Source organism: Cebus imitator, unplaced genomic scaffold (assembly GCF_001604975.1).
Source record: "Cebus imitator isolate Cc_AM_T3 unplaced genomic scaffold, Cebus_imitator-1.0 Scaffold14, whole genome shotgun sequence".
NCBI lineage: Eukaryota > Metazoa > Chordata > Mammalia > Primates > Cebidae > Cebus > Cebus imitator.
The window spans coordinates 12,212,833-12,236,940 of NW_016107329.1; the positions used below are offsets into that span (position 1 = coordinate 12,212,833).

Below are 24,108 nucleotides of genomic sequence, written 5' to 3' on the forward strand. Positions count from 1 at the left end.
AAAACAGACTGAGTCTCAAAGAATCTCTTGCTGGATTTTCTATATTTTCTTTTAAAAGCTTTATTGTTTTGATACTTACATTTAAGCCTATGATCCATTTTGAGTTAATTTTTGGGGTATGGTATCTAGTGAGTATGTAAGTTCATCTTTTTTGCATGTTGGTATCCAATTTTCCCAACACCATTTATGGAACAGGGTAAGTTTTCCCCCTAATTAATCATCTTGGTACTTTTGTCAAAAATCAACTGATTATAAATGTAATAATTTATTTTTGAACTCTCGATTCTGTTCCATTTATCTACATGCGTGTCCTTATGCCAGCACCACACTGACTTGATAACAGTAGCTTCATACAAACTAAGTTTTCTTATACCTGAATGTACCACGTTCTCTTTCATCTCTAGGCCTTTGCAGTTGCTGTTCCTACTGCCTATTTTAGGTTTAAGCTCAGAAGATGCTTTGTCAAGAACATGTTCCTTGATTTCAAAAGTCTTGGTCAGGTACTCCTCCTCAGTGCTCTAGATCATCCTATGATTAACCCTACCACTGCTTTATGAAATTGTATTACATATGCCTATTCACTTGTCTGTATGCTCCACAATGGCAGGAATCCCCTCTAATTCATTAAATAGCTGCATCTCCATTGTTTTGTACAGTGCATGATACACAGGAGATGATCAATAAACATTTGTTGAAGAAATGATAAGCTGATTCTGCTTCTAGTAATGGAAGCAGAAGTAATTTGGGCCAAATTTCTTGCTTAAAGAAAACACAAGAAAATTGGGGCAAGATATAAATGACATATGTTTGAAGATACGTGAGATGTAACAAAGTAATGCAGTATTATAAAGCCAAAATGCAGGATAAAAAGAAAACTGAGAGAGGCTCCTAAGGTCACTGACTGATAGAGTAGAGTCAACTGGGAGAAAGAGAGAGGGGAACTTCTGACATACTCATGAAGCTACAAGAACAAAAATTGGAATTGACGATCCTTCAAAGAGGGAGAACTCCAGTGGGGGAGGGGAACAAGATTTGGGTTTCAAATTAGAAGGCATAATTACTAAAAGGAAGGGTAAGTCAACCTTCAATTGGATTGAAGGGCAGCTTTAAATTATCTCAGTCTCATATTGAATTAAGGTGATGTGGGATTGCTAGTTTCTCTAACCACGTGCCAGAAGTGAGTATAAATCCTTTTCACATAAAGATAAAAATAACTGAGACCTTAAACCCTCTCTACTATAATTTTTCACATATAATGTCTACCACTCAATCAAAATTAACCAGGAAAAAGGCAAAGTAATAGAAAATTAAGACAAACAATAGACAATAGAAACATATCCTTAAGGATTGAAATAATGAGTAATCAAAAGAAGATTTTCTCATAATTATGGTCAGTATGTTAAAAGATAATTGATGTGAATTTTGGCAGAGAACCAAACACTATTTTATAAAGAGAACCAAATGAATATTCTAAAAATAAAAAACATGACAAATAATATTAAGAACTCAATGAGTGAGTTTAAAGGGAGATTAGACAAAGTTGAAGACAGAATTAATGAATTGGAAGATAAGTCACAGGAAAATATCCAGAATGGAATACTATAAAAATAATGCATCCATGTGTTCTTCTAGAATGTCTGTGATTTCATATTTTACATACAAATCTTTATTCCATCTGGAATTTATTTTGGTATAACAGGTGAGATAAGGATCCAGTCTTACTGTCTTTTTTTGAACCCCCAAAATGGCAAGTCAGTAAATCCCATTACCACTTATTGAATTAATCTATCTTTTATGGGACCTCTTTAAATAGAAACTTCTCCATGCACATTTTAAATGATTCAATTGATACAAGTTCTATATATGGTTTATAAAATTCCAATTTAAAACATAGTTCCAGAAATAGCTATATGATTGCAGACAGTTATTTAACCCCTCTGGGTCTGTTTCTCCACGTGTAAAAATAGAGACTGCAGTATCTACCTTGCATTATTCTTGTGGAGATCTTTTTTAAATAAAGTATGTAGATGCATCTATCTCAAAACAAGAAAAAAGAAAAAGAAAAGAAAATACCCAGAATAAAGTACACAGAGAAAAAAAAGGATAGAATATAGAGAAAAGTGTATAAAAGACATAAATGATGCTGAGAAAAAAAACAGGTCTGCTGTGGTCTGAATGTTTGTGTTCTCCCCAAAATGTATATGTTGAAATTTAATCACTAGTGAGATGGTATTCGAAGACGAGGCTTTTAGGGGGCAATTAAATAATGAGGGCAGAGCCTTTGTAAATGAGATTAGTGCCCTTATAAAATAGGTCCAAGAAAGTGCATTCATCCCTTCCACCATGCGAGGATACAGCAAGAGTGTGTCATTCTATGGATCAGGAAAAGGGCACTCACCAAACACCAAATCTGCTGGGCATGTTCATGGATCAGAAAACTGAATACTGTAAAAGGATGAGTTCCCTCTAAATTGTTTTTTAGATTCAATGCAATCCCAATAAAAATCCCAACACCTTTATATTTTTTTCTTTCCTGTGGAACATGATAAGCTATTTCTAAATGCAAAGGGCTAAGAATATCCAAGATACTTTTAAATAAGAGGAACAAGGTGGAAGGACTTGCTTTAGCAGATAATAATAAAGTCCAATGATTAAGACTGTGGTAGTGATGCAATGGCAAAGAGACCAACAGAATAGAATGAACAGTTAAGAAACAATCTTGCACATATACAGGCACATGATTTACGACAAAGGTGACACTGTAGAGAACTGGGGGAAAGACAGTTCTTATAATTAATGGCACTGGATCAATTGGATATCTATATTTTTTTTAATGAAGCTTAAGAGAAATGCAAATCAAAACCACACTGAGATACCATCTCATGTCAGTTAGAATGGCGACCATTAAAAAATCTGGAGACAACAGATGCTGGAGAGGATGTGGAGAGATAGGAACACTTTTACACTGTTGGTGGGAGTGTAAACTAGTTACAGCATTGTGGAAGACAGTGTGGCGATTTCTCAAGGACCTAGAAATAGAAATTCCATTTGACCCAGCAATCCCATTACTGGGCACATACCCAAAGGATTATAAATCATTCTACTATAAGGACACATGCACACGTATGTTCATTGTGGCACTGTTTACAATAGCAAAGACCTGGAACCAACCCAAATGTCCATCGATGATAGACTGGACAAGGAAAATGTGGCACATATACACCATGGAACACTATGCAGCCATAAAAAACGATGAGTTTGTGTCCTTTGTAGGGACATGGATGAATCTGGAAACCATCATTCTCAGCAAACTGACACAAGAACAGAAAAAGCAAACACAGCATGTTCTCACTCATAGGCAGGTGTTGAACAATGAAAACACATGGACACAGGGAGGGGAGCATCACACACTGGGGTCTGTTGAGGGGGAATAGGGAAGGAACAGCAGGGGGGACAGGGAAGTTCGGCAGGGATAACATGGGGAGAAATGCCAGATATAGGTGATGGGGTGATAGAGGCAGCAAACCACATTGCCATGTATGTACCTATGCAACAATCCTGCGTGTTCTGCACATGTACCCCAGAACCTAAAGTGCAATAAAACATATTAAAAATAATAATAATATTTTTTTTTAAATGAAGCTTAGGGCCAGGACTGGTGGCTCATGCCTGTAATCCCAACATTTTGGAAGGCCAAGGCAGGTGGATCACCTGAGGTCAGGCATTTGAGACCAGCCTAACATGGTGAAACCCTGTCTCTACTAAAAATACAAAATATTAGCCAGGCATGGTGGTATGCACCTGTAATCCCAGCTACTCCAGAGGCTGAGGCAGGAGAATCACTTGAATTAAGGAGGCAGAGGTTGCAGTGAATTGAAATTGTGGCATTGCACTCCAACCTGGGCAACAAGACTGAAACTCTGTCTCAGAAAAACAAAAAAAAATGAAGCTTAGTTTCTGTACCTTAGTAATCTTAGTATACATAAAAAATTGATTCAAAGTGGAGTATAGACCTAAATGTAAATATCAAAAACATAAAGCTTCTAGAAGATAATGTGGGAGAATCTCTACCATTTCACGGTAAGGAAATATTTCTTAAATGGGACACAGAAAACACTACCCACAAAGGAAAATACTGAAAAATTAAACACATTGAAATTAAAACCTTCTGTTCATTAAAGGATACCACAAAGAAAGGTGAATCACAGATTTGGGAATGGCTTACAACATAAAAAATACAAAAATATTTCATATTCAGAGTATATAAAGAATTTCTACAAATCTATAAGGACAGACAAATTGATAGAAAAATGGACAAACAACTTGAATAGGCACTTCACAGAAGATATGCAAATACATAATAAACATGAAAAGGAACAGAACCTCATCAGTCTTCTGAGAAATGCCAATTAATATCACCAGATATTACTACAAACCCACCCACCAGAATGGCTATGGTTAAAAAGACTGGCAATACCAAGTATTAGTAAGAATATGAAACAACTGAAATTCTCATACGTTGCTGGTGAGAATATAAATTAATACAGTGACTACGGAAAACTGTCATTATCAATAATGTGAAAAGTATGCATCCCCCATGACCCAGCAACTTCAATCCTAGGTATACACACAATAGAAATTCAAGCATATGTAACCAAAAGACATACACAATAATATTCATAACATCAGCATCTGTAATAGCCCCAGACTGGAAACAATCCACAAATTCATTAAAAATAGAATGATTAAACAGTGGTATATTCAAGCAATGAAATCATGTACAAAAATACAAATAAATGGCTGGGCATGGTGGTTCACACCTGTAATCCCAGCACTTTGGTACACTGAGGTGGGAGGTTTTCTTAAGGCCAGGAGTTCAAGACCAGCCTAGGCAACATAAAGAGATCCTGTCTCAACAAAATATTAAAAATGAGCTGGGCATGGTGGCATGTGCCCAGGACCTAGCTACTCAGAAGGCTGAGGCTGAAAGATTGCTTGAGGCTGGGATGTCATGGCTGGAGTAAGCTGTGATCATGCCATTGCACTCCAGCCTGGGTGACAGCACAAGACCCCCTCTCACACACAAACAAAAATACAAATAAAAAACTGCAGCCATGTGCAACAACCTGAATGGATGTCACAAAAACAATATTGAGCAAAAAACACCAGATACAAAATAATACACGCTGTTTGATTTCATTTATATAAAGTTCAAAATGAACAAAACTAATGAACTAATCCAACTAGCACTATGTCAGGCACTGTTGGAGAAAGGTAAAAAACTAATCTATGATGCTAGAACTTGAGAGAGTGAGGCAGATACAGTGATAACAATAGGGTGTAAGTAGGAGTAGTGGCATATAATAATGTTCTATTTCTTGACCTGGGTTCTGGTGACATGAGTATATTCACTTTGAAATGATTCACCAAATTGTACAAATATGATTTGTATATTTTTCTGTATGTGAGTTATTCTTCAAAAGAAATGATTTTTAATGAAAGAAATAAAATGAAAAGCTAAGTGCTGAGTATTTACAGAGGAGTCAGATAAAACAGCCCTCTACAGGCAAGGTGGTTTCTCTTCGTAATGTTCTTGGGAATTAAATGGCTTCAGAGGTTCTCTACTATAAAGTGATCTTCTCTGTAAGGTAGTTACAGGTAAATTACAGATTATTTTTTCACAAGGTCTAAGATAGAATGAAATATATGAGACTAAAAGCAAATGAAACAAAACATCAAACAATATATTACAGGAAGCTTTTTGCACCATCTTAGAGAGAAGGTGTGAAACTGGGAGACTGACCACGTGGTTAAGGCTCATCTCCATTTCACTTTCTAATTATTCTAGAAATCAGAGAAACATTTCCAGTGAAACTATTTACTCACCTAAGCATAGCTGACAGGTCACAGGCTTAGCAAGACCTGAGGAAAACAGGCCTGTTATATAAAGAGAAAATGTCTGTTTTACATAAATACCTCCAAAGTCACAAAATAATATTCAACTCGACAAGTATTTGAGTATAGTAACTGTAACTAGCACTGTATCAGGCATTTCGTAGAGAAAGACAAAAATGAAGTCAGATTTCTGAGCTGCTCTAATATAAAGACATAAAATGCATTTAAAAACAACAACAGCAATAACAACTAAAGAATGATTCTAAGGATATGGTGGGTGGGCTGCAGTAGAATTAGTGAGAGAGAAAATGGGATGGGTATAATGAAGCAAGTTGATCAAAAGTCTTGAATGTCACACTAAAGTCTGTATTTAAATCTACAATAAAGGCATTTTATCCAGATCTTACCTCTCTAAAAAAAAATCCTTGGATTTATTCATTGTGCTCACCTTGAATCACCTTGAATGATTCCTAGTTATGTTCTCGATCCAAGAGCCTTAACACAGATAATGTCAACTCTGGATACACTAATGGTCTATCTAGATATGTCAAGCAATGTTTTGTAGAACTTTAAGGTTGACGTCTATGACATCACTTCAAATACTTACGAACATACTGCAAATAGTCCTAACAGTTCTAAAATCCATATTGATTTACCCATAATTTTGACTACTACTTGAGACAATGAGTTGAGTAAGATACTACCTTTATTTGCCTCACCTTGAAAATAATTTTTCAAACATTAAAATGTATCCAATTGTGTCTGGCACAGCAGGCTTTCTATTTATTGAACTGGATTATTAAGTTATACCAATATATTAACCATACTCATCTTGCTCATGGTTTGGTAGACTTTGATCATATTCCTCCTTCAAACTCTTTCTATCCAGACTGAAAAACCAACTAGAAAATCCCTCCATCCTTTTGATCAATTTAATGGGGTTTCTGGGGACTTTTATCAGCTGTTAGGCTTTTCTTGAGAAGCAACCACCAGAATTTCCTGTCCGATTGTAGAAGTTAATCTGCTTTTGATCTTGTATATAGAAAAAAATAAGTGTTTTGGTTTTGTTGTTTTTGAGACCTTGCCTGATGATATCCACTATGTTCTTGGCCTTTTAGGACCATAATCACAACTGGAACAACATCTCCACAAATGATCAACAGTGATTTTTATTTTTATTTTTTACTGTGGCAATCATATTACTGTATATTGTCCTAATTCAGACACAAATGAGATGTCCCTTGCTCTTGAGATAATCTCCACCAACTATCCAGATAAATCTGCAGCTACTTAGTTGCTCCCACTGAAGTAGATGGTTAATTACAGAAGGTCTGATATGACTCTCTCACTTTATCATCAGCAAGTGTGTCCCCATGGGGGAGGCTTTTCTAACATTTCACATGGAGAACTGTGCTGATCTCTGTGCCCTGTATCCTACCTGACCCAACTTCCTTGTGTGCCCTGCTTAAAAAGTTTTTAAATTGAGAGATGATATACATACATCTACAGTGATTTCTAGATCCCTTTCTTGAGCCATAACTGAGAGCCTAGAGCCCATCATCTCATAAACATGGATAGGTTTACTTTTGCCTGCCTGCATGAAGTGTCTCTGACTGTTCTGCCCACTTGGTCTCATGAGAACTTCCTGCAGCTTATTCTCATCAGGTTGCCTTCACTCCTTGCAGATAAACTGGTAAGAAAACTGAATGTACTGCCTGTTGAAGGGTGTATATTTTCATCTTTCTTCCTCTCCATCCAAGACTTGCTATAACAGCAGTTGTTTGTGTTGAAAAATTAAGATATAGAATATGACCTACATGCCCAAATCCCACAAGGCTGTTTACTTCCTTATTTACCAAATCAGAATCTGTCAGCACAATGTAGAACTCTGTCAACAAATACAATTAAATGTCCCTATAAAGCCAGCAGAGGGTGCACCAGGGCCCTAGAAATTTTACCCAAGCTTGTAGCAGTATTAATTTAATACCCAATCAACTTTTTTAAAAAACTTATTTTTGTACACTAAAAGTAATATACCAGATAAGATAAACTTAAGTTGAATAATTTAAAATAAACAAGTTGAATTTGGGCTAAAATTCCATCAAAGTATACTCCAAATCTGAAAGTGAAATTCAGGAAGAATAAGGAATACATGGTCAAACTTAGTATGGTCAAAATACAGGTAGAGTAGAAAAAATGATGCAGATCTGAGCCCTCTACTTTGTAAAAATTCTAATATGGAGCTCCATCTTGCTCCCTCAGAAAAGGTCCCAGGAGGTAGTTGGGGGAATGGGCACTGAACTGGGAATTAAGAGAGTAACTTTCATCCCAGTTTCGACTCTAGTTATGTGACCTTGGGCAAGTCACTTTCCCTTTAGGACCTATGTTTCCCAAGGGAATCAAACAAAATGAGCTTGTATAAGCCCTTCATAACTCTAGGAAACGGATTCCAATTGATGTCAACAAATGTAAAGAGCCAGTATCCTTGCCTCTATTGCTCAAAAATATTAGAAAGAATAAAGGACAGAAGATAGGAAGCTATATTTAAACCTAGACAGAACTATTTTAGTGCCACACAAAGGGCAGTTAACTAAATGCCATTACGGACCTGGAAGAGTTTTATGCCATCACAGAAGCCCTAGAGTACAGCTGTTCTGCTAATCCTCAGTCTATAAACATGGCTCTGTCTATTCGGAATGCCAAAAAGTCTTGGCCACCATTTGACTGAAGAAGTTTAATTCTTTCATCTTTTCAGAGAATATCAATGTTCAGCTGCTAAATATTTCTACTGGGCATTGGGGCGTGGGGGAGTGGCAGTAGATAAATAAAGGAGTCAGAATCCTAGTTAATTATCATTTAGTTACAGTGTTTAAAGTTTCAAGTATGAGAAGAACGTCTGCTGATTCTCTTCTTTGATAATCTGTTATATAAATCGAAGTGTGCTAGCAGGACATTTTAAGGCCCAGGGCAACTTTACAATGCACATAGTTGGTTTTTGTTTTTTGTTTTTGTTTGTTTGTTTGTTTTAAGTATCAGTCCTAACATTACACTATTATACTGAATGTGATGTCTTTATCAAGTGTACTGCTTTAGATGGGAGGTCAAAGTAGCAGAAATAATGTTTACAGAGCTGTGACAATGACTCTGGATGTGGTAGTAAATATGGAAGGCTTGGGTCCCTCACCTCAAGGAACTTATTTGTACAACTTGCTCTCTTGCCTAAGAGGTACAATTTTACTATCATTCTTTAGCCACCTCAAAAGGATCCTTGGATGCTTCTCCTAAGTTTTACATATGGCAACCAAGACAATATTTACGTTAAGCGCACTAAATTTACTTGAATAGAGAGCTAGAAAGAGTAGAAAACAAACACCAAAGTTAATAGTTTGGTAATAAGGGCACAAACACCATAAAGATTGCAAAAATAAACAAAACAAAACAAAAAACCCCAAACTGCTCTTGGGGTGCTAGTCCTGAGTATTCCAGTTGCAGATTCCTGTTCTCAAGCTAGCAGTAAAAGCACTTCCCACCCACCCTTCCTACTGCACACCTATCCCGCTTAAGAATCAGAACCGGCATGCAAAGGGTGAATTTTACTTCCATAGATTTTTTAAATTGCTGTTCAGAAGTTGTCTAGCAAGACGGCATATTTCTACCAGAATTCCTCAGGGGCGCTGATCCTCACCAGAACACAGAGGACAATCAGTCTCAAATTGCAGGTAACTGTGAACAAACCCACGTTCTGGTCAGCACACAAGGACCCGCGATGAAAATGCGGCTAAAAGTTGTTTCAACGGGCAGGCGTGGAGCAGTTACTACAGCTGTTTACAGCTCCAACTCTAAAGGGGAGCCTGCTGGTTCTGGCATCAGCTCTGGACACGAAAAAACAAGCACCGCGGGCAGAGAACCTCATCAGGAGCAGAAAAGCCAAGCCGTTAGTCGGCCGGGGGGCAGCACAGGCACCTCCTCGACGGGAGCGTCGCCAACTTTTCCCGAGGCAGCCCGCAGCCAGGGGCGGCGGGCGCGCGCTAGACTTTCCAACTCAAGGGGTCACCAGGGAGTCTGGATTAGCTGGGCCAGGGACCGAAGACAACCTGCCTTGGGCAACCTCTCCCCTGCTCGCCTGGCCCCTCCCGGGTCCTGCCCTCTAAATTGGGTCGAGGTGGCAGAGTGCTCCCAGGCCCCTTTGGTGGAGGGCCCTCGCCCTGCCCGTGAGGGGCGGGGGCCGCCGCTGCCCCTACTAGGTTACTCACCCGGTGCCCGTCTTGGGAGTCAGAGGGGAGTGCGGCTTCTCCCGGTTCCAACGGAGGCTGCTGCTGAGGTGACGGCTGCCCAAGGTGACGGGTGATGGGGCTGTCAGGGTAGAGGCCACCGGGGCTGCTTAGGGTGCCAGAGGTGCCCGGGCCGCCAAGGCGGGATTGGGCTCCCCGTTCCCGCCTCAACTCCGAGCGCAACTCTAGGTAGCAGCACAACGTCAGCAGGTGGAGGGCCAGCGAGAGGCCAAAGAAACCCAGGAAGAGCCGGCAGCTGTTCCCTTCGCCCGCCTGGGCATGGGCCCCGCGACAGCCGCAGCCCTGGCTCCCCCGCTCCCGCGGCGCTGCTGCGGGCAGGGGTTCCCTGCGCTCTACCTCCGGGTAGCCCATGGCCTCCAGAGACACCCACTCTCTTGAGGCCCGGGAGCCGCTGCGTCTGCCTCAGCCGTTCACGACCTCTGACAGGCGGCTACTGTCCTGCCATCGGCTGGGGGCTGCAGGGACACGTTCCTGCGCGACGGTGGCTGGGCGGGACGGAGCAGGGAGCAGCCGCATGTGCAGCTCTACTCCGAGGGGTGGGAAAGGGAGGAGGAGGGGCGGGAGAGAGGGAGGCTCGGCCCGCCGAGGGAATGAAGGAGGAGGTCCCGGCCGACACCGCCCCATCCCTCAAGCGGCTGCCGGGACATCCAACCACGGGGCCGCCCTGCCTCAGCGCCCCGCCCCGTGCCGTTCCAGCCGGGCCTCCAGCCGCGGGGCGGGGCCTGGGGGCGTGAGGGTTCTCCTCGGCCTGGCCGCCCCACCCAGCTCTTCCCGCTTGCCTCGTCCCAGTTGGTGACTGGCGCTGTCGTTCATTCCTGGACTCCGCCCCAGTTTAACCCTTTAGCGCCAGTCCTGGGAGGAAAGGAGGGGAAGGCTAAGAATTTGGGAACCTTGGAAAGAAAGTAGAGCAAAGAAAAGGAGGCAGAAACTAGCATTAATAGAAATGTTTGCAATTAACTGCAGTTGTTAATAACATCATCCAGTACTTATCTGTTGCTTCCAATCTTCAAAGCGTTTAGCAGACGTTAAACTAATTAAAACAGCTCTTGGTTTGGAATGAAACCATGCCTGCTGTGTTTGCAGTCCAATGGCTCGCCCGAAGAAAAGGAGACCTAGGAGCCTGGGAACTATGGGAACGGGTGGGACTCAAGCAGCCTCACTCCTGGAGTGACTCTGAAAGCTCAATCTAACTGACAGAGAAGCTGACTCATGCCAAGTGGAACTGAAATGATGTTGTCCCATGAAGGGTAAAACAGTCTCCTAGGATTTCTTGATATATTAATTAATTCGACAAATATCTATTGATCCCTGTACAATGCAGAAAATGCTGTATGAGAGCATCCACAGCCAGAATACATTTCTTCCACTGCAGTAGTTTTGATTAGAGAACGTATACCTTCAGCGAGTAGATAGGAAACTGAGGGCCAGAATGAGGTGGATTTTTACAAGGGAGGTCCACAGAATAGCCAGACACCATTGGCATCTTTATTTACAGGCAACTGTTCTGGCCTCTCCACCCCTCCCATCCTTCTCCTGGAGTACTCCCTGGGGGAAGTTCAACAAGTCAGCCAAATGTTCCAGATGTACACTGCTGCAACTGCAGCATCTTCAACAGCTGCACCAATCAGAAACGGGTTCAGAGAAAAAAAAAAGTGGGAAATGGCAGAACAATAGACCCTGAAATGAAGGATGGAAAGGATTAGTTAAATCAAGAGTCACAATTGACAAGAGTTACTAGTCTGAGACAATAAAAAACGAAATGACTGGAGAAGGGGAAACATACATGCTTCATAGTCACTATGCACTCTCATTCTCATGTTATTGAGTAATGAATAATTAACAATTTTATTGACTTGCAGCAGGCATCTGGAGTGTCATCAAGGAGGCTCAGCAATGCCCGGGAGCACTTATATGTAGCCTAAGACCTAGGCTGGTGGAAGAGAAGAAAAACAGAGAGAGAAATAGAGAAGAAGACAAAAGAGGAGAAACAAAACACAAAACCAAAAGCATCTGCTGGCAGATCAGTCCAGAGAGCACAGAGGTCATAAGCCTTTAATATATTAGCCACAGACAACTTTTCTCTGTACACTTTTGAATGGTCTCAGTGCTTCAAAAACATCTTTTTGTCCTCTCTTTAACCTCTACCCATGAAATATAAAGTTCACAAAGAATATCATCATCCTAGAGCTAAGGGGAAAAAAGGTGTTTAACAGCTGCACTCAAGTCCTGCTTGTCCAGTCCAGGAATTCTAGATGCTAGGAAAACTGCCAGGCTGATTTATTTTAATTATCACAGCCTGGGATTATTGGAAAGAATGCTAGATCAGGAGTCAGGAGACTTCATCCTGCCACTAGATTGCTGGGTCACTCTGAGCAAGTCACTGTGCTTTTTCGGGGCCTTCATTTCTCTGGCAGTAAAATGAGGAGTTTGAACTTTAACAGCCTTTACATTGTGTTTTATCTGTGTTGTCACTGGCTGTGCTGACTTTCTTGCACACACAGTTTAAAGTGGCCGCCCTTTCTTCCTCTAAAATGAAGAGGAAACAAATGACAGCCATCTCCTGGTGCTGGTGGTGGTGATGCTCAAGGGTCACAATGGTCTCACCTTACCATGTTCTACCAGGCTTTTAACAACTTGACTGAGACTCTGGATTACACCCTTGCCCTCAGAAGCCCTGAGGGTTGCATTTGACCTTGGACCTCTCTTTCCCCAGAGAAAGAACATGTGTCCTCATACGCAGTAGAAATGTTGGAATGGGGCAATCCAGAGGGAATGTATGTGGTTATCTGTTAAGTGTTTTGAAGTGTTGCTTCAGTTAGCTTCTATGCTTCCATAAGTATCCTATCCCCTAAAGCACAGGTCTCAATACAGCTTGCAGGCCATATCCAGCAAACAGATGTGTTGTGTTTGGTGCAGTATCGACTAAACCTTTGAATTAAAAAAAGAAAATCATTGTCAGCTTTTAGAATTCTGGAGATTTCACATTTTTAAAAGTCCAGATTTTCTGCTTTTCTGTTAAAAAACCAGAAGACCTGATAACTCTGGATCCACATTCCCATTTGGCTACATTCAGCTTAGAACTGTCCCTTTGAAACAAGTATGAACAATCATGTTCCACAGCCATCACCACCTCTTTCTTCTATCCTTCAGTACGGTCCTTGTTACTCATTCACCTTACCTGTCTGATCTCATGTACTACGGGAGACAAGATATAAGCTCCTTAACATGGCCTCTAATCTGTCTCTCCAACATTATCTTCCACCATTTTACAAGGAAGACAAGCTTGCACACCACTAAATTTGCTGACCCTTCTCACACCTCCATGCCTTTGCACAAGCTAGTTTCTTTGTCAAGACTACCTCTATCTTGGAAACCTGATCAATTCTTCAAGAATCAGTTCACATGTTCTCTCTGGTATGGCCCCACAACTCAGTCCAACCAGATTTCCTTTATGCTTTCATTGCACTCTGAGCATACCTCCATGATATCTCTTACCACACTACATTTTGAATGTTTCACATGGTTTTTTTTTTACCACTGAACTATGAGCTCCTTGATAGTAAGAATTGTTTCCTTTCTATTTTGATATTTCCAATACCTAGCATAGCACCTATCACATACTAGGCACCAATATTGTTTGCCAAATGAATATGACATGAAGTCTTGGTAATTTAGACTACCTAGAATTCCAAAAAGGGAACTGTCCATACCACTTGTGAAACACTTCCTGGGTGAAGAGCTGCATAATACATTGTGGAAAGATACAAAGGAAATAGAACCAAATGAAAATTATGTAATTATCCTCTCACTTGTGCTGCTATGGGAGTTGTGGATAATCCAGAAAAATAAATAATCCAAAAATTCAAATATAGTTGATTTGTAAATACCTCACTGGCCAATCTGTCCCATCAAGTTTCCCTTCCTACTTTTGTTTGTCTGGGCCTAATATTAAAATAATATAGCTGGGAGCAGTGGCTCACTCCTGTAATCCCGACACTTTGGGAGGCCAAGGTGGGTGGATCAACTGAGGTCAGGAGTTCCAGACCAGCCTGGCCAACATTGTGAAATCCCATCTCTACTAAAAATACAAAAATTAACCAGGTCTGGTGGCAGGCGCCTGTAATCCCAGCTACTCAAGAGGCTGAGGCAGGAGAATCACTTGAACTAGGGAGGTGGAGGTCGAAGTGAGCTGAGATTGCGCCATTGCACTCCAGACTGGGCAACAAGAGCAAAACTCTATTGCAAAAAACAAAACAATATTAATTGGCAACTCCTGAATAATAAACATCCAAATATGTTGACAACCCTTGAATACCCACCAATTGAGTGAAATATGCTAATAAGTTAGGCAGGGACTGGTTTTAAATACCCCCTAGCTCTGTTAATCCACAGAATAAATAACTGATATAGAGATCAGGTGACTGTTTGACTTACTTAGTGATAAGCAGACAGTTGAAAGGAACATAAACTTTGGACTTAGATCCTGATTTGAATCCCACCTTACTCACTTATAAGCTATGTGACTTAGGACAAGTGATTTTTGCTTCTCTTACAGAGCCTTAGTTTTCTCATCTGCAAAACAGAGATGACAGTATATATTTTGCAAGACAGCTGTACTTAAACAGGATATGTAGGAGAGGGAAGGCTTTCCTCTATCCTCAGATGGTTTGGTAATTGAGTCTGTGAAATAAATTGACAGCAGACAAATTAATAGGAGAAAAGATATTATCTTAGTCCATTTTGTGTTGCTATAAATGAATACCTGAGGCTGGCTAATTTATTTTTTAAAAGATTATTTGGCTCATGATTGTGATGTCTGGAAAAAGTTCAGGACTGAACATTTAATGAGGACCTCAGGCTGCTTTCACTCATGGCAGGAGGTGAAGGAGAGCTAGCATGTGCAGAGATCACATGGGGAGAAAGGAAGCAAGAGAAATGGGGTGGGGGGAAGGCTCTATTTAAAAACCAGTTCTGGAGGGAACTAACAGAGCAAAAATGCACTCATCCCCAGGGAGGGCATTAATCTATTCACAAGCAATCTGCTCTCATAACCAACATACTTCTCATTAGGCACCGCCTCCAACATTGGGGATCAAATTTCAACGTGAGATTTGGTAGAGGCAACAAACCACATCGAAACTATAGGAGGTATACAAATTTTTTTACATGCATGGGGAAATCACATGAAAGAAAAGTGAATGCCCAACCCAGTGAGATCTAGAAGCTTATAGACCCCCTTCAAAGGAAAGAGGGGAGGGGGGATGTAGGCCACTAGGAGGAATAAATGATTTGGGGGAAAGATAAATGGGACCTCAGAATAGGTGACAACCTGTGACAAAGTTCATCTGGGCATGATGTCAACCTCCAATATCCTCTCTTGTAATATGGGTTTATTCTTCCCTGGTTGATGAGATTTCCAGGGAGGGGATTCATAACAATTGAGTTCCTTTTGGAGAATATGTCTTTAGACAGATAAGGAAAGTTCAGAAACCCCTCCCTGAATTTGCTGTTCCCCAAATGCCCTCAGTGTGAAGTTCAAGGTGGTATATTTTGGGGTGGCACTTTCTCAACTCCTTTAGATGCTGTCACTGTGTGGCACATAATAAATGTATAGTAAATGTTAGTCCCTGTTATGTAGGAGAATTCCATGAAAAAAGAATGAAAAGAAAAACATGTAGCAGTACTCAAGGACATGGCAGAAATGTAGAAAAGCATCTACATAATTTGCCTTCACTAAATCCATGGCCCTGCTTTTGCATTCTTAAAGTTTGAGATAGGACCTATATGTTCTCACCAACTTTCCCTGACTTGTTGCTTGTATATTCAACTTTATCCTCTCCATTTTCACTTGACTGTCTAATAAACATCTCAAACTCAACATGACCAAAAACAAACCTCTTATCTCCCAAACTGTACTTATCCCTTGGTCTTCTGCATCTCAGCAAATGGCAACGCCATCCTCCCATTGGACAGGCCCAAAATTATGAGATAATCCTTGAAAGATTTCTTGAACACTCCACATTAAATCTGTTAGTGAATTCTGTCAGATCTGCCTTTAAAATATATCTAGAACCCAACCACTTCTCACAACCTTCCTGTCATCACTTTAGTCCAAGCCCCAGTGCTCTCTCACCTGGATTACTATAAAAGTATATAGGGTCTCCATGCTTTTTTCCTGGCCCTCCTACAGTCTATTCCCTACCCTGTAGTCAGAGACATTCTGTTGAAATGTTAAGTCAGAGTCTCACTCCTATGCTCCAAATCCTCCAGTGGTTCTCCATCTCTCTCAAAGTTCTTATCTTGGCCTACAAGGCCCTATATGATCTGATGGCTGTTCGCCTCTCTGGGCTTGTCTTCTTCCTCTATTCTCCTTGTTCGCTCCTCTCCAGTCATGTTGGGCTCTTGGTTTTTCCTTGAAACTGCAAAGAATGCTCCCACTTAAGGGTCCTCTTACCTGTATTTCCTCCTGCCTGGAATGCTATTCTCCCAGACAGCTACATGGCTTCTCTCTTACTTCCTCCAGGACTCTTCTTAGATGTCGCCGTATCAGAGAACTTTTCCTTGGCCAATTTCCTATCAACCTATCACTCTCTGTCCCCTTACTTTGCTGTATTTTTCTTCTTAGCACATATTATATATTTATTTGCTTATTGTATGACTCCTCTGCAGCCACAACTAGAATATCAGTTCTACAAGGGCAGAGATTTTTGTCTGGTTTTGTTCACTGCTTTATCTACAGGACCAACAATAGGCCTGACACATAATAGGCTCTCAATAAATGTTCTTTGAGGGAATGAATGAATTCCATCCCTAGTAGAGTAAGAAGAAGCAGAAAGAAGGACTGGTCAAATGTGTTACTGGATAGACAAGGCATTTTCTTTTAGCATAGTAAAGCCAGAAAGGACAGCTCTCTCATTTTGCATGGGGCAATTCCTCCAGAGGAAAAGATACTCAGGGTCACACAGCCAACTAGAAGAGGGGAGAAGGAAGGAAAGGAGCATTGGTTGAAGATTTATCTTTGATATGCCAGCCTTTCTCACTAACTTCTGTGTGAGTTTGGTATTTTTCATGCTTCACTGATGAGGAAAGCAAAGCTTATGGAGGTTAAATGACTGGCCCAAATTCAAAAGCAACTAAGTGGCAGAGTCTGAATTTGAATCCAGGTCTGACTGGCTCAGATTCCATGTTCTCAACCTTACCTCCCAGCTGATGACAGATAGATCTGAAATTCAGCTTCATAGAGCTAGACACGCAGAAATTGTGAGGTTTCTGGAGTGGCAGAGTGATAAACTGGCTGGAAGTCAGAATTTCTTCTCCCTCCTGCCTGGCTGCTACTGCTACCATCTTTTTGCCCTAACTCCAAGGCCACTGAGTATACTATAATTAGATGAATTTTTTTAAATCTGGATCCTATCAGGTCACTCTTCTGCACAGTAATCCCACTGACTACAGAGCAGTAGCCTAATATCCAAGGTCCTCCAATCTGGCAGCACACTACCTTTCCAGCTGTGCCACTGCTAGGTCTCCACAAACCTCTGCCTCTGCATAACCTTGGCTCTCATTGCCAAGAACGAATGTCTGCATTCCTGCCTCTTTGCCTCTTGGTGACATTATTCCACTTCCCCTTTCCAATTTCCTTTCCCTTCCCCTTTGCCTATTTGAAATTGGCTCATTCTTCAAGGCCCAGCTCAAGTTCCCCCTCCTGACTCTGCCTGCCCGTGGTGCTCTCCACCGGACACCCTGCCCATACAACACAGCTGGGACTCAGAGTATGGCACTCACAATTGCTAATCTTCCCCCATTCTGTGTCAGGGTCTAACTTTTGCAGCTTATAGTCAATGGTCCTTAAAGGACAGGACCCTATTTTAGCCCCCACAGAATCTACCACAAGCCATTGCTTACCAAATCTTTGTTAATGGATTAGAGACTCTGTAGAGATGAATTTTAAGCAGGGGTTTGAAGGCAGAAGGGGTCTGGGTTTGATGGAGAGAAGACAGCTGCTCTAGGTGCAAAGCAAAGTGAAAATGCTGAGCACATTTATATAAGCGAGACTGTCAGGAGTATTTAGGAAAAAAAATTAAACACACTGACGAAGGGGGAAGAAAAGCAGACCTCTTACTTGCTGTGAGAAATGACTATAGCCATGACTGGCATGGAAATGTTTGCAGAAATTCATGAAGCAATAATAAGGAGATAGAAATTCTTCTTGCTATAGGTAGCAAAATAGCACAACATTAACATGGAATATTCATTTTTGCAATAAAGTCTTTGGCTACTCATGGGTGTCTGAGCATATGGGAAGGCTCTCACTTCATGAAAGGAATTTTTCATTCAAAAATAGAAAATCCTGTTCCTGGCAGAATGTCATTTGCATCTGTGTCCCCTGCAATGTGTGTCAGCACTACCATTCGGGCCACCAAGTAGCCTAGAAACACATACTGCACTACATATTCCACAGAGCCATGCCACATGTCACATCAGGACCACAATGGATATCGCAGTTTGAGTTTGGGCAAAGTAGGACTTTAAGAGAATCACTGGCACTGTTTTTTCACAGGTTCTCACATTCTCCAAACAACTATGTATGGTAGGTAGAGTGACCATTTGACCTCATTTAACAGGAGGAAACTTGAATGACTTATTCACGGTTACACAGTCAGTGTACCTGACTCAGCCTAGGGTTCTTTTTCTTACTAAAATTGTCATATTTATTCATTACACTTATGTTTGCCTACTCCATCTGGCCAAAAAGCTTATTGTGTTCACAATCTGCATTTCTTGGTCATGATAATTAGAGAACAGATCTTAGGGATCTGAGCCCTGGAGAGTCAGGAACTCTCTAGGATCCAATCTTGGTTCTGTGATAAGCAACCTGTGGCAGGGCTTGGAAAAATCTAGAGTTACAATAACTTTCCCAAACTGACTCTAGCTGCCCACAACTAGATTACCTTGAGGTAATACAGTTAACTTTGGATTTTTATATACCATGTCAATTCAGTAAGCATTCATAGAGTATCTGCTATGTGCCAGGCACCAGTCTAAGTGCTGGGAATACACCAGTGGACAAAACAAAGAATTAATACAATTAATGTACAACAAGAACATCTTTATTCGAAAAATAAGGACTCTTTCACAAATTCAGTGTAACAGCAAAGCTTTTAAATGGCCTTGTCCCTCCTTCCACTACACCTCTGAGCTGGATCAGATTCACAGGCACACTCCTAGAAGTTAGGAAATGCCATGTCCTAACAGTTTTAGAGTCTTCAAACATTGCACAAAAAAATGTGAATCACCCCAATTCAAAAGCTTTCCTTTAAACAAACCCAGAAAACTAGCAGTCCTGGGCTAAGAAATGCTAAATTAACAGCCTATTGGAATTTAAGCACACCTCTAAGCTACTTAGCACTTGATGAGTTAAAACCAAGGAAAGAACTCTACAGGGTGTCAGTCTGGCTTCTGGAAGGATGGGAAGTGTGAAAGCATAGGTCCTAGGTGAACAGTCAATGTGTGAAGATAAGCTCCAAGTTTATCTTGAGTCTTATGGCATCAATGTGGCTATATATACACATATATATATGTATATATATATATATACACATATATATGTGTATATATATATATACACACACATATATATATGTATATATATATATACATATATATATACATACATATATATGTATATATATATATACATATATATGTATATATATATACATATATATATTCTTACAATAAATAATGATACTAGAATTTGGATGAGTAAAAGAAAGTATGGTAACATTTGTAAAATATAAAATGTTATACGAATGCAAGATATGAAGATAATAGCTACCTTGCATTGAGTGTTTGCCAGGCACTATGTTTGGCAAAATTACATATGTTTATCTCATTTACTCTTCAGAAGCCACCTTACAAAATAAATTGCTGATTTTCCTACATGTAAAAAAAAAGACAGGCCCAGAGAAAAGTGAAGTACTGTGCTTGATGTCCCCCAGCTAGTAGATGTTAGTGCTAAGATTCAAATCCAAATCTGTCCTGAATGAAAAGGCCAGATTCTTTTCATTATGCCAGGATGAGCAATTTATTTTGCATACAGAGAAACCTAAAGAATAAGGAGTTTTCTGTAATTTTAAAGTTAGAATCTAATAGATACTAGATGGTGGTACATTTTCCTCATTACAATATGATCCTATAGTCCAATGGGAAGGTATGATACTGCAGCCAAGGCAAATTAGATCTCAAAAAATCACAAAACTGAGTCACAAAATTGCAGCAGTAGAAAATGGAGACCCAAGAAATTATGTGAGGTAGAGCCAAGGAGAAAATAGTGACATATCTGGTAGCAGAGGGGGTTTGCACAGTGCTACTACAAAATAATAGTTTCAGTAAAAACTTCCCAGAGGGTTTTATATTGATTCTTTCATTTGCTCTTTCATTTCCCCATTCATTACTTCATTTATTCATCTATCCACTTCTCAAAGAGTTTTTTGAGCTCTGACTATAGGCACTCACAGCTCACAGAACTTCAGTGAGCTGTGTGAACTAATAAATGAATACCCAGGAGGCCAAATCCAGCATGTCATAGATCTACAGCAGTCTTGACTGCTTATCTTAACCCTTTTTTTCATACAAGTTCAGTTCAGTCAACTTAGGGATTTTGCTTTCCTGTTGTGACCTATCTTCAATTAACACTGTCAATACAGACTTTGCTTTACTGAAATGTGCTTTACAGCAATGGCTACTGAAGAATAAGCTTCCACAAACTGACTCCTTTGTGCAAAGACTGGGAACTAACCTTTCTATAGCAACAGAAAGCAGGATCCACAGAAGCAGGAGTTGAGACACCAAGCCCATGCCTGCAGGAAAGAAGTTGCTTTTAGGAATGTGCCAAATTGCTTGAGAAAGAAGAGTGACTGCTGAGAAGGAAGGAGCTAGCAGCCCTGAGAAATTAGATGACCTAAGCATCACTACTACCCACCAGATCTTGGGCTCTTGGGCCCAAATACCTTAGGCCTGCAGTACCAGGTGTGACAACCCAAGTTTAGCAGAGTTCTGCTTTAACCCCAGAGTTCCAAAACTCACAAACATTTTTTTTCTCAGATTTTATACCTAACTCAAGAGGTCAGAACTGGAAGGCCCTTAGGAAATCACTGAGTCCAGCCCAACCAATTTTAAAAGAAGAAACTGAAGCCCAGAAGGGCCAAGAATCATGCCCATTAAGTTAATGAATGAGCTGGACTAGAACCAATTGCTCCTCCCACTCCCCCCAAGCTACTACCTTACATATCTGTACCTGACAATCTTAAGGCATTTTCAAAACACGTAAGCTACTTTCATTTTACTTCCACTGAGCTAAAAGGATGAAACAGGTAATCGGTTAGAAATCACTGGCCTAGCTTCTGATTCCTAGTCCTCATTCCCTACTGATCTCTAATAATTTTTCTGGTACTTTGCCTTGAGGCATTCCTCCATTTTACCCAGCCTCATTCCTGTATTCAACTAGCAGAGTGCCAATCCTCAACTTAACTTGACTGTTTCAGAATCCTGCCACCAAAAGGCTCTGTGCAATTGACTTTTATACTTTCATTAGTAGCATTTATTTTTAAAGAAGCAGGTGCCAAGCTGTCCTCTAAATGTACTTTGAAAATTTTGAAATTTGAGGGGAAAATGAAAAGTTTCTACATAAAACAATTGGTTTCTACATAAAACTAGTTTTGGAAAGGTCAAAAATTGCTCAGAAACAACCACTTGACTTGTGAGCAGCCCCAACCTCCAAAGGGGGTGATCGTATCTACTCTGAACAAGTCAGGGGGCTTCTTTCTCCAGATTCTGATGTGACCAAAAACTTGCTATCATCAAAGTAAATTGCTTCTTCCAAAAGTGTCTTTTGGGGAAGCTGGAGAACAGAATTCTGAGAAGAGATGGTTGGAGGAAGCATTAGTTGAAGTCACAGCTAATATAGTTGTCATTTTGAATTCTTCTCTAACATTTTAAAAATAGTTAAAATGAAGTATCATGGTGACCAGAGCTAAATGCTTCCAGTTCAGACAAAAGGGCAAAAGGAGTGTGGCTCATTTGGACCTCCAAGCCTCTGTAGAAAGGCAAGCTAGTGTTAAAGGATAATTTTTAAAGAAAAAATCATGACTCTCATGCAAATATAAAAGAAAAACATGTCAAAAATTTTTACTGAGTTCATTAATTAATGAGGAAAACAGTAAGATGTTACAACCAGTTCAAAGGCGAATTTAAAGAACATAGACTCTTAGAGGCAATTAAGAATACTGGACCTAGTTTTCAAATAGATGCAAAACTGGTCAATATCCCCAGGAAAATAACCAATTGCATGGCATCAGACAAAATTCCTTTGCATTTCTACGGATAAGAGTATTTTGCATTATTTTCAGTTTTTTACAACTTATAAAGTTGTTAAATAGCTCAAAGCCAATAAAAGGCACAGATATCCCAGAAGAATGCACAAGTAAGAACATCTAGTAAACTTTTTTGCCCATTCAGTCTTCATAATTTTCCTTGACACTGGAGAGAACTGTTGCAATCAGACTGCTTTAAGGTCAGCAGGCCCCATAACCCTTGGGGCCCAGGTTAGGGAGGTAGCTTAAGGGATGGCCTAAGAAACTGCTGGAAGTGTAATTTGACACCTAAAAGATAATTAGCAATGCCGAAAATGGATTAAAGAAACCAAGGGTGGCTTTTACAAAGCTTCAGGAGCTAGGAAATCTGACAAGTGGAGAGATCCACCCATGAGACTGAAAGCAGCTGTTGATGGCCTAAGAAGGTCTGTTTAAAGGAAAACACATGTCTCTCTGTTGGCTACACTATCTTGCAGAGCCCAGCTCAAGACATCTGGTTGAAATACAACACCTTGATTCTTGCCTGGCAACAAAGTACAAGTAAATACAATCCCCATGAGTAGGCTCACTAGGAAATTTCAGGAACACATTAGGGAGGATTGTGAAGAATTCTGCCAATTTTTCTAGCACTTCACGTGTTGTGTAACTGATTTTCTGTTAAGTGCCTGTGTACCTTTGGGTTTTATATATGACTGAAAACCAGTAGAGGTCCAGAAATCAAAAGCAAGCCTGAGATTTTTCATTGATAGTTTTCTCCATTCTTCAGCAGTACTCATCAGCTTCCAGTTTTGCTCTGCCTTTCATTGACTAACTTGGTGATACCTGGCATCCTGGCTCTTATGTACTGTGGAAGAGCAACATATGGCAAAGGGTAACTTCGACCCTTTTGTAGTTGCCCCCTTTCTCTTCACCATTTCTCCCCCAACAACTCACACCATTAGGCAGCTGGAAAAGGTATGAAACACACAATTCACACACACACACACACACACACACACACACACACACACACACACACACACACACACACACACACACGTTAGTATTTTTTTAAAGCATTAGACTAGGAGTTGGGAGCCACCAGTTCTAATTCAAGATCCGAGATTGGGTTCTTAGTTGATATAATTGAACTCATTCAAACATGCTGGTACTAAAGAACAATAATGAGATATAATTTATACTTATTAAAGTAGCAAAAAACGTCAAGCGCATGTTGATTCAGCTCTGAAAGAGAGAATGGAAAGATATCCTCATACAATAGTATAAGCAGCAGGATAAATTAGGACAATTCTTTTGAAGGGCAATTTGGCAATTTATATAGAAATCACAATGAAAATTCATGCCCTTTCACACAGCAATCCTGGAAATTTTGCATTAGGCAGTCATTCAAAAGAAGGAAAAAACTGTACATAGAAATACATTTTACAATGCCATTATGCATAATCTTTTAAAAAGGTAATAACCAAATGTCCAACAAAATCGGAATAGTTAAGTGAATTAAGACCCATACATTGAATGGAATATTATGTAAATAATAAAATCACAATTCT

At 40.3% G+C, this 24,108-nt stretch overlaps 1 protein-coding gene across 8 annotated transcripts in view; it reads right to left on the minus strand.

Annotated features, from left to right (window-relative positions):
- The window catches only part of EDA (ectodysplasin A), a 435,794-nt gene extending 424,936 nt beyond the window's left edge, over window positions 1-10,858 (minus strand). For 3 of the 8 annotated variants that reach the window (XR_005196056.1, XM_037729332.1, XM_037729319.1), the window contains exon 1: window positions 10,149-10,858. Coding sequence is in view for 7 of the 8 variants with exons in the window: in XM_037729332.1 (XP_037585260.1) it covers window positions 10,149-10,538 (390 nt within the window). In the remaining variant the exon portion in view is untranslated. Of the gene's footprint in view, window positions 1-5,886; window positions 5,938-10,148 lie in introns of all 8 variants that reach the window. The other 5 variants (XM_017502826.2, XM_017502815.2, XM_017502809.2 and 2 more) reach the window with 3 other exon arrangements.
- Window positions 10,859-24,108: the final 13,250 nt, after the last annotated feature.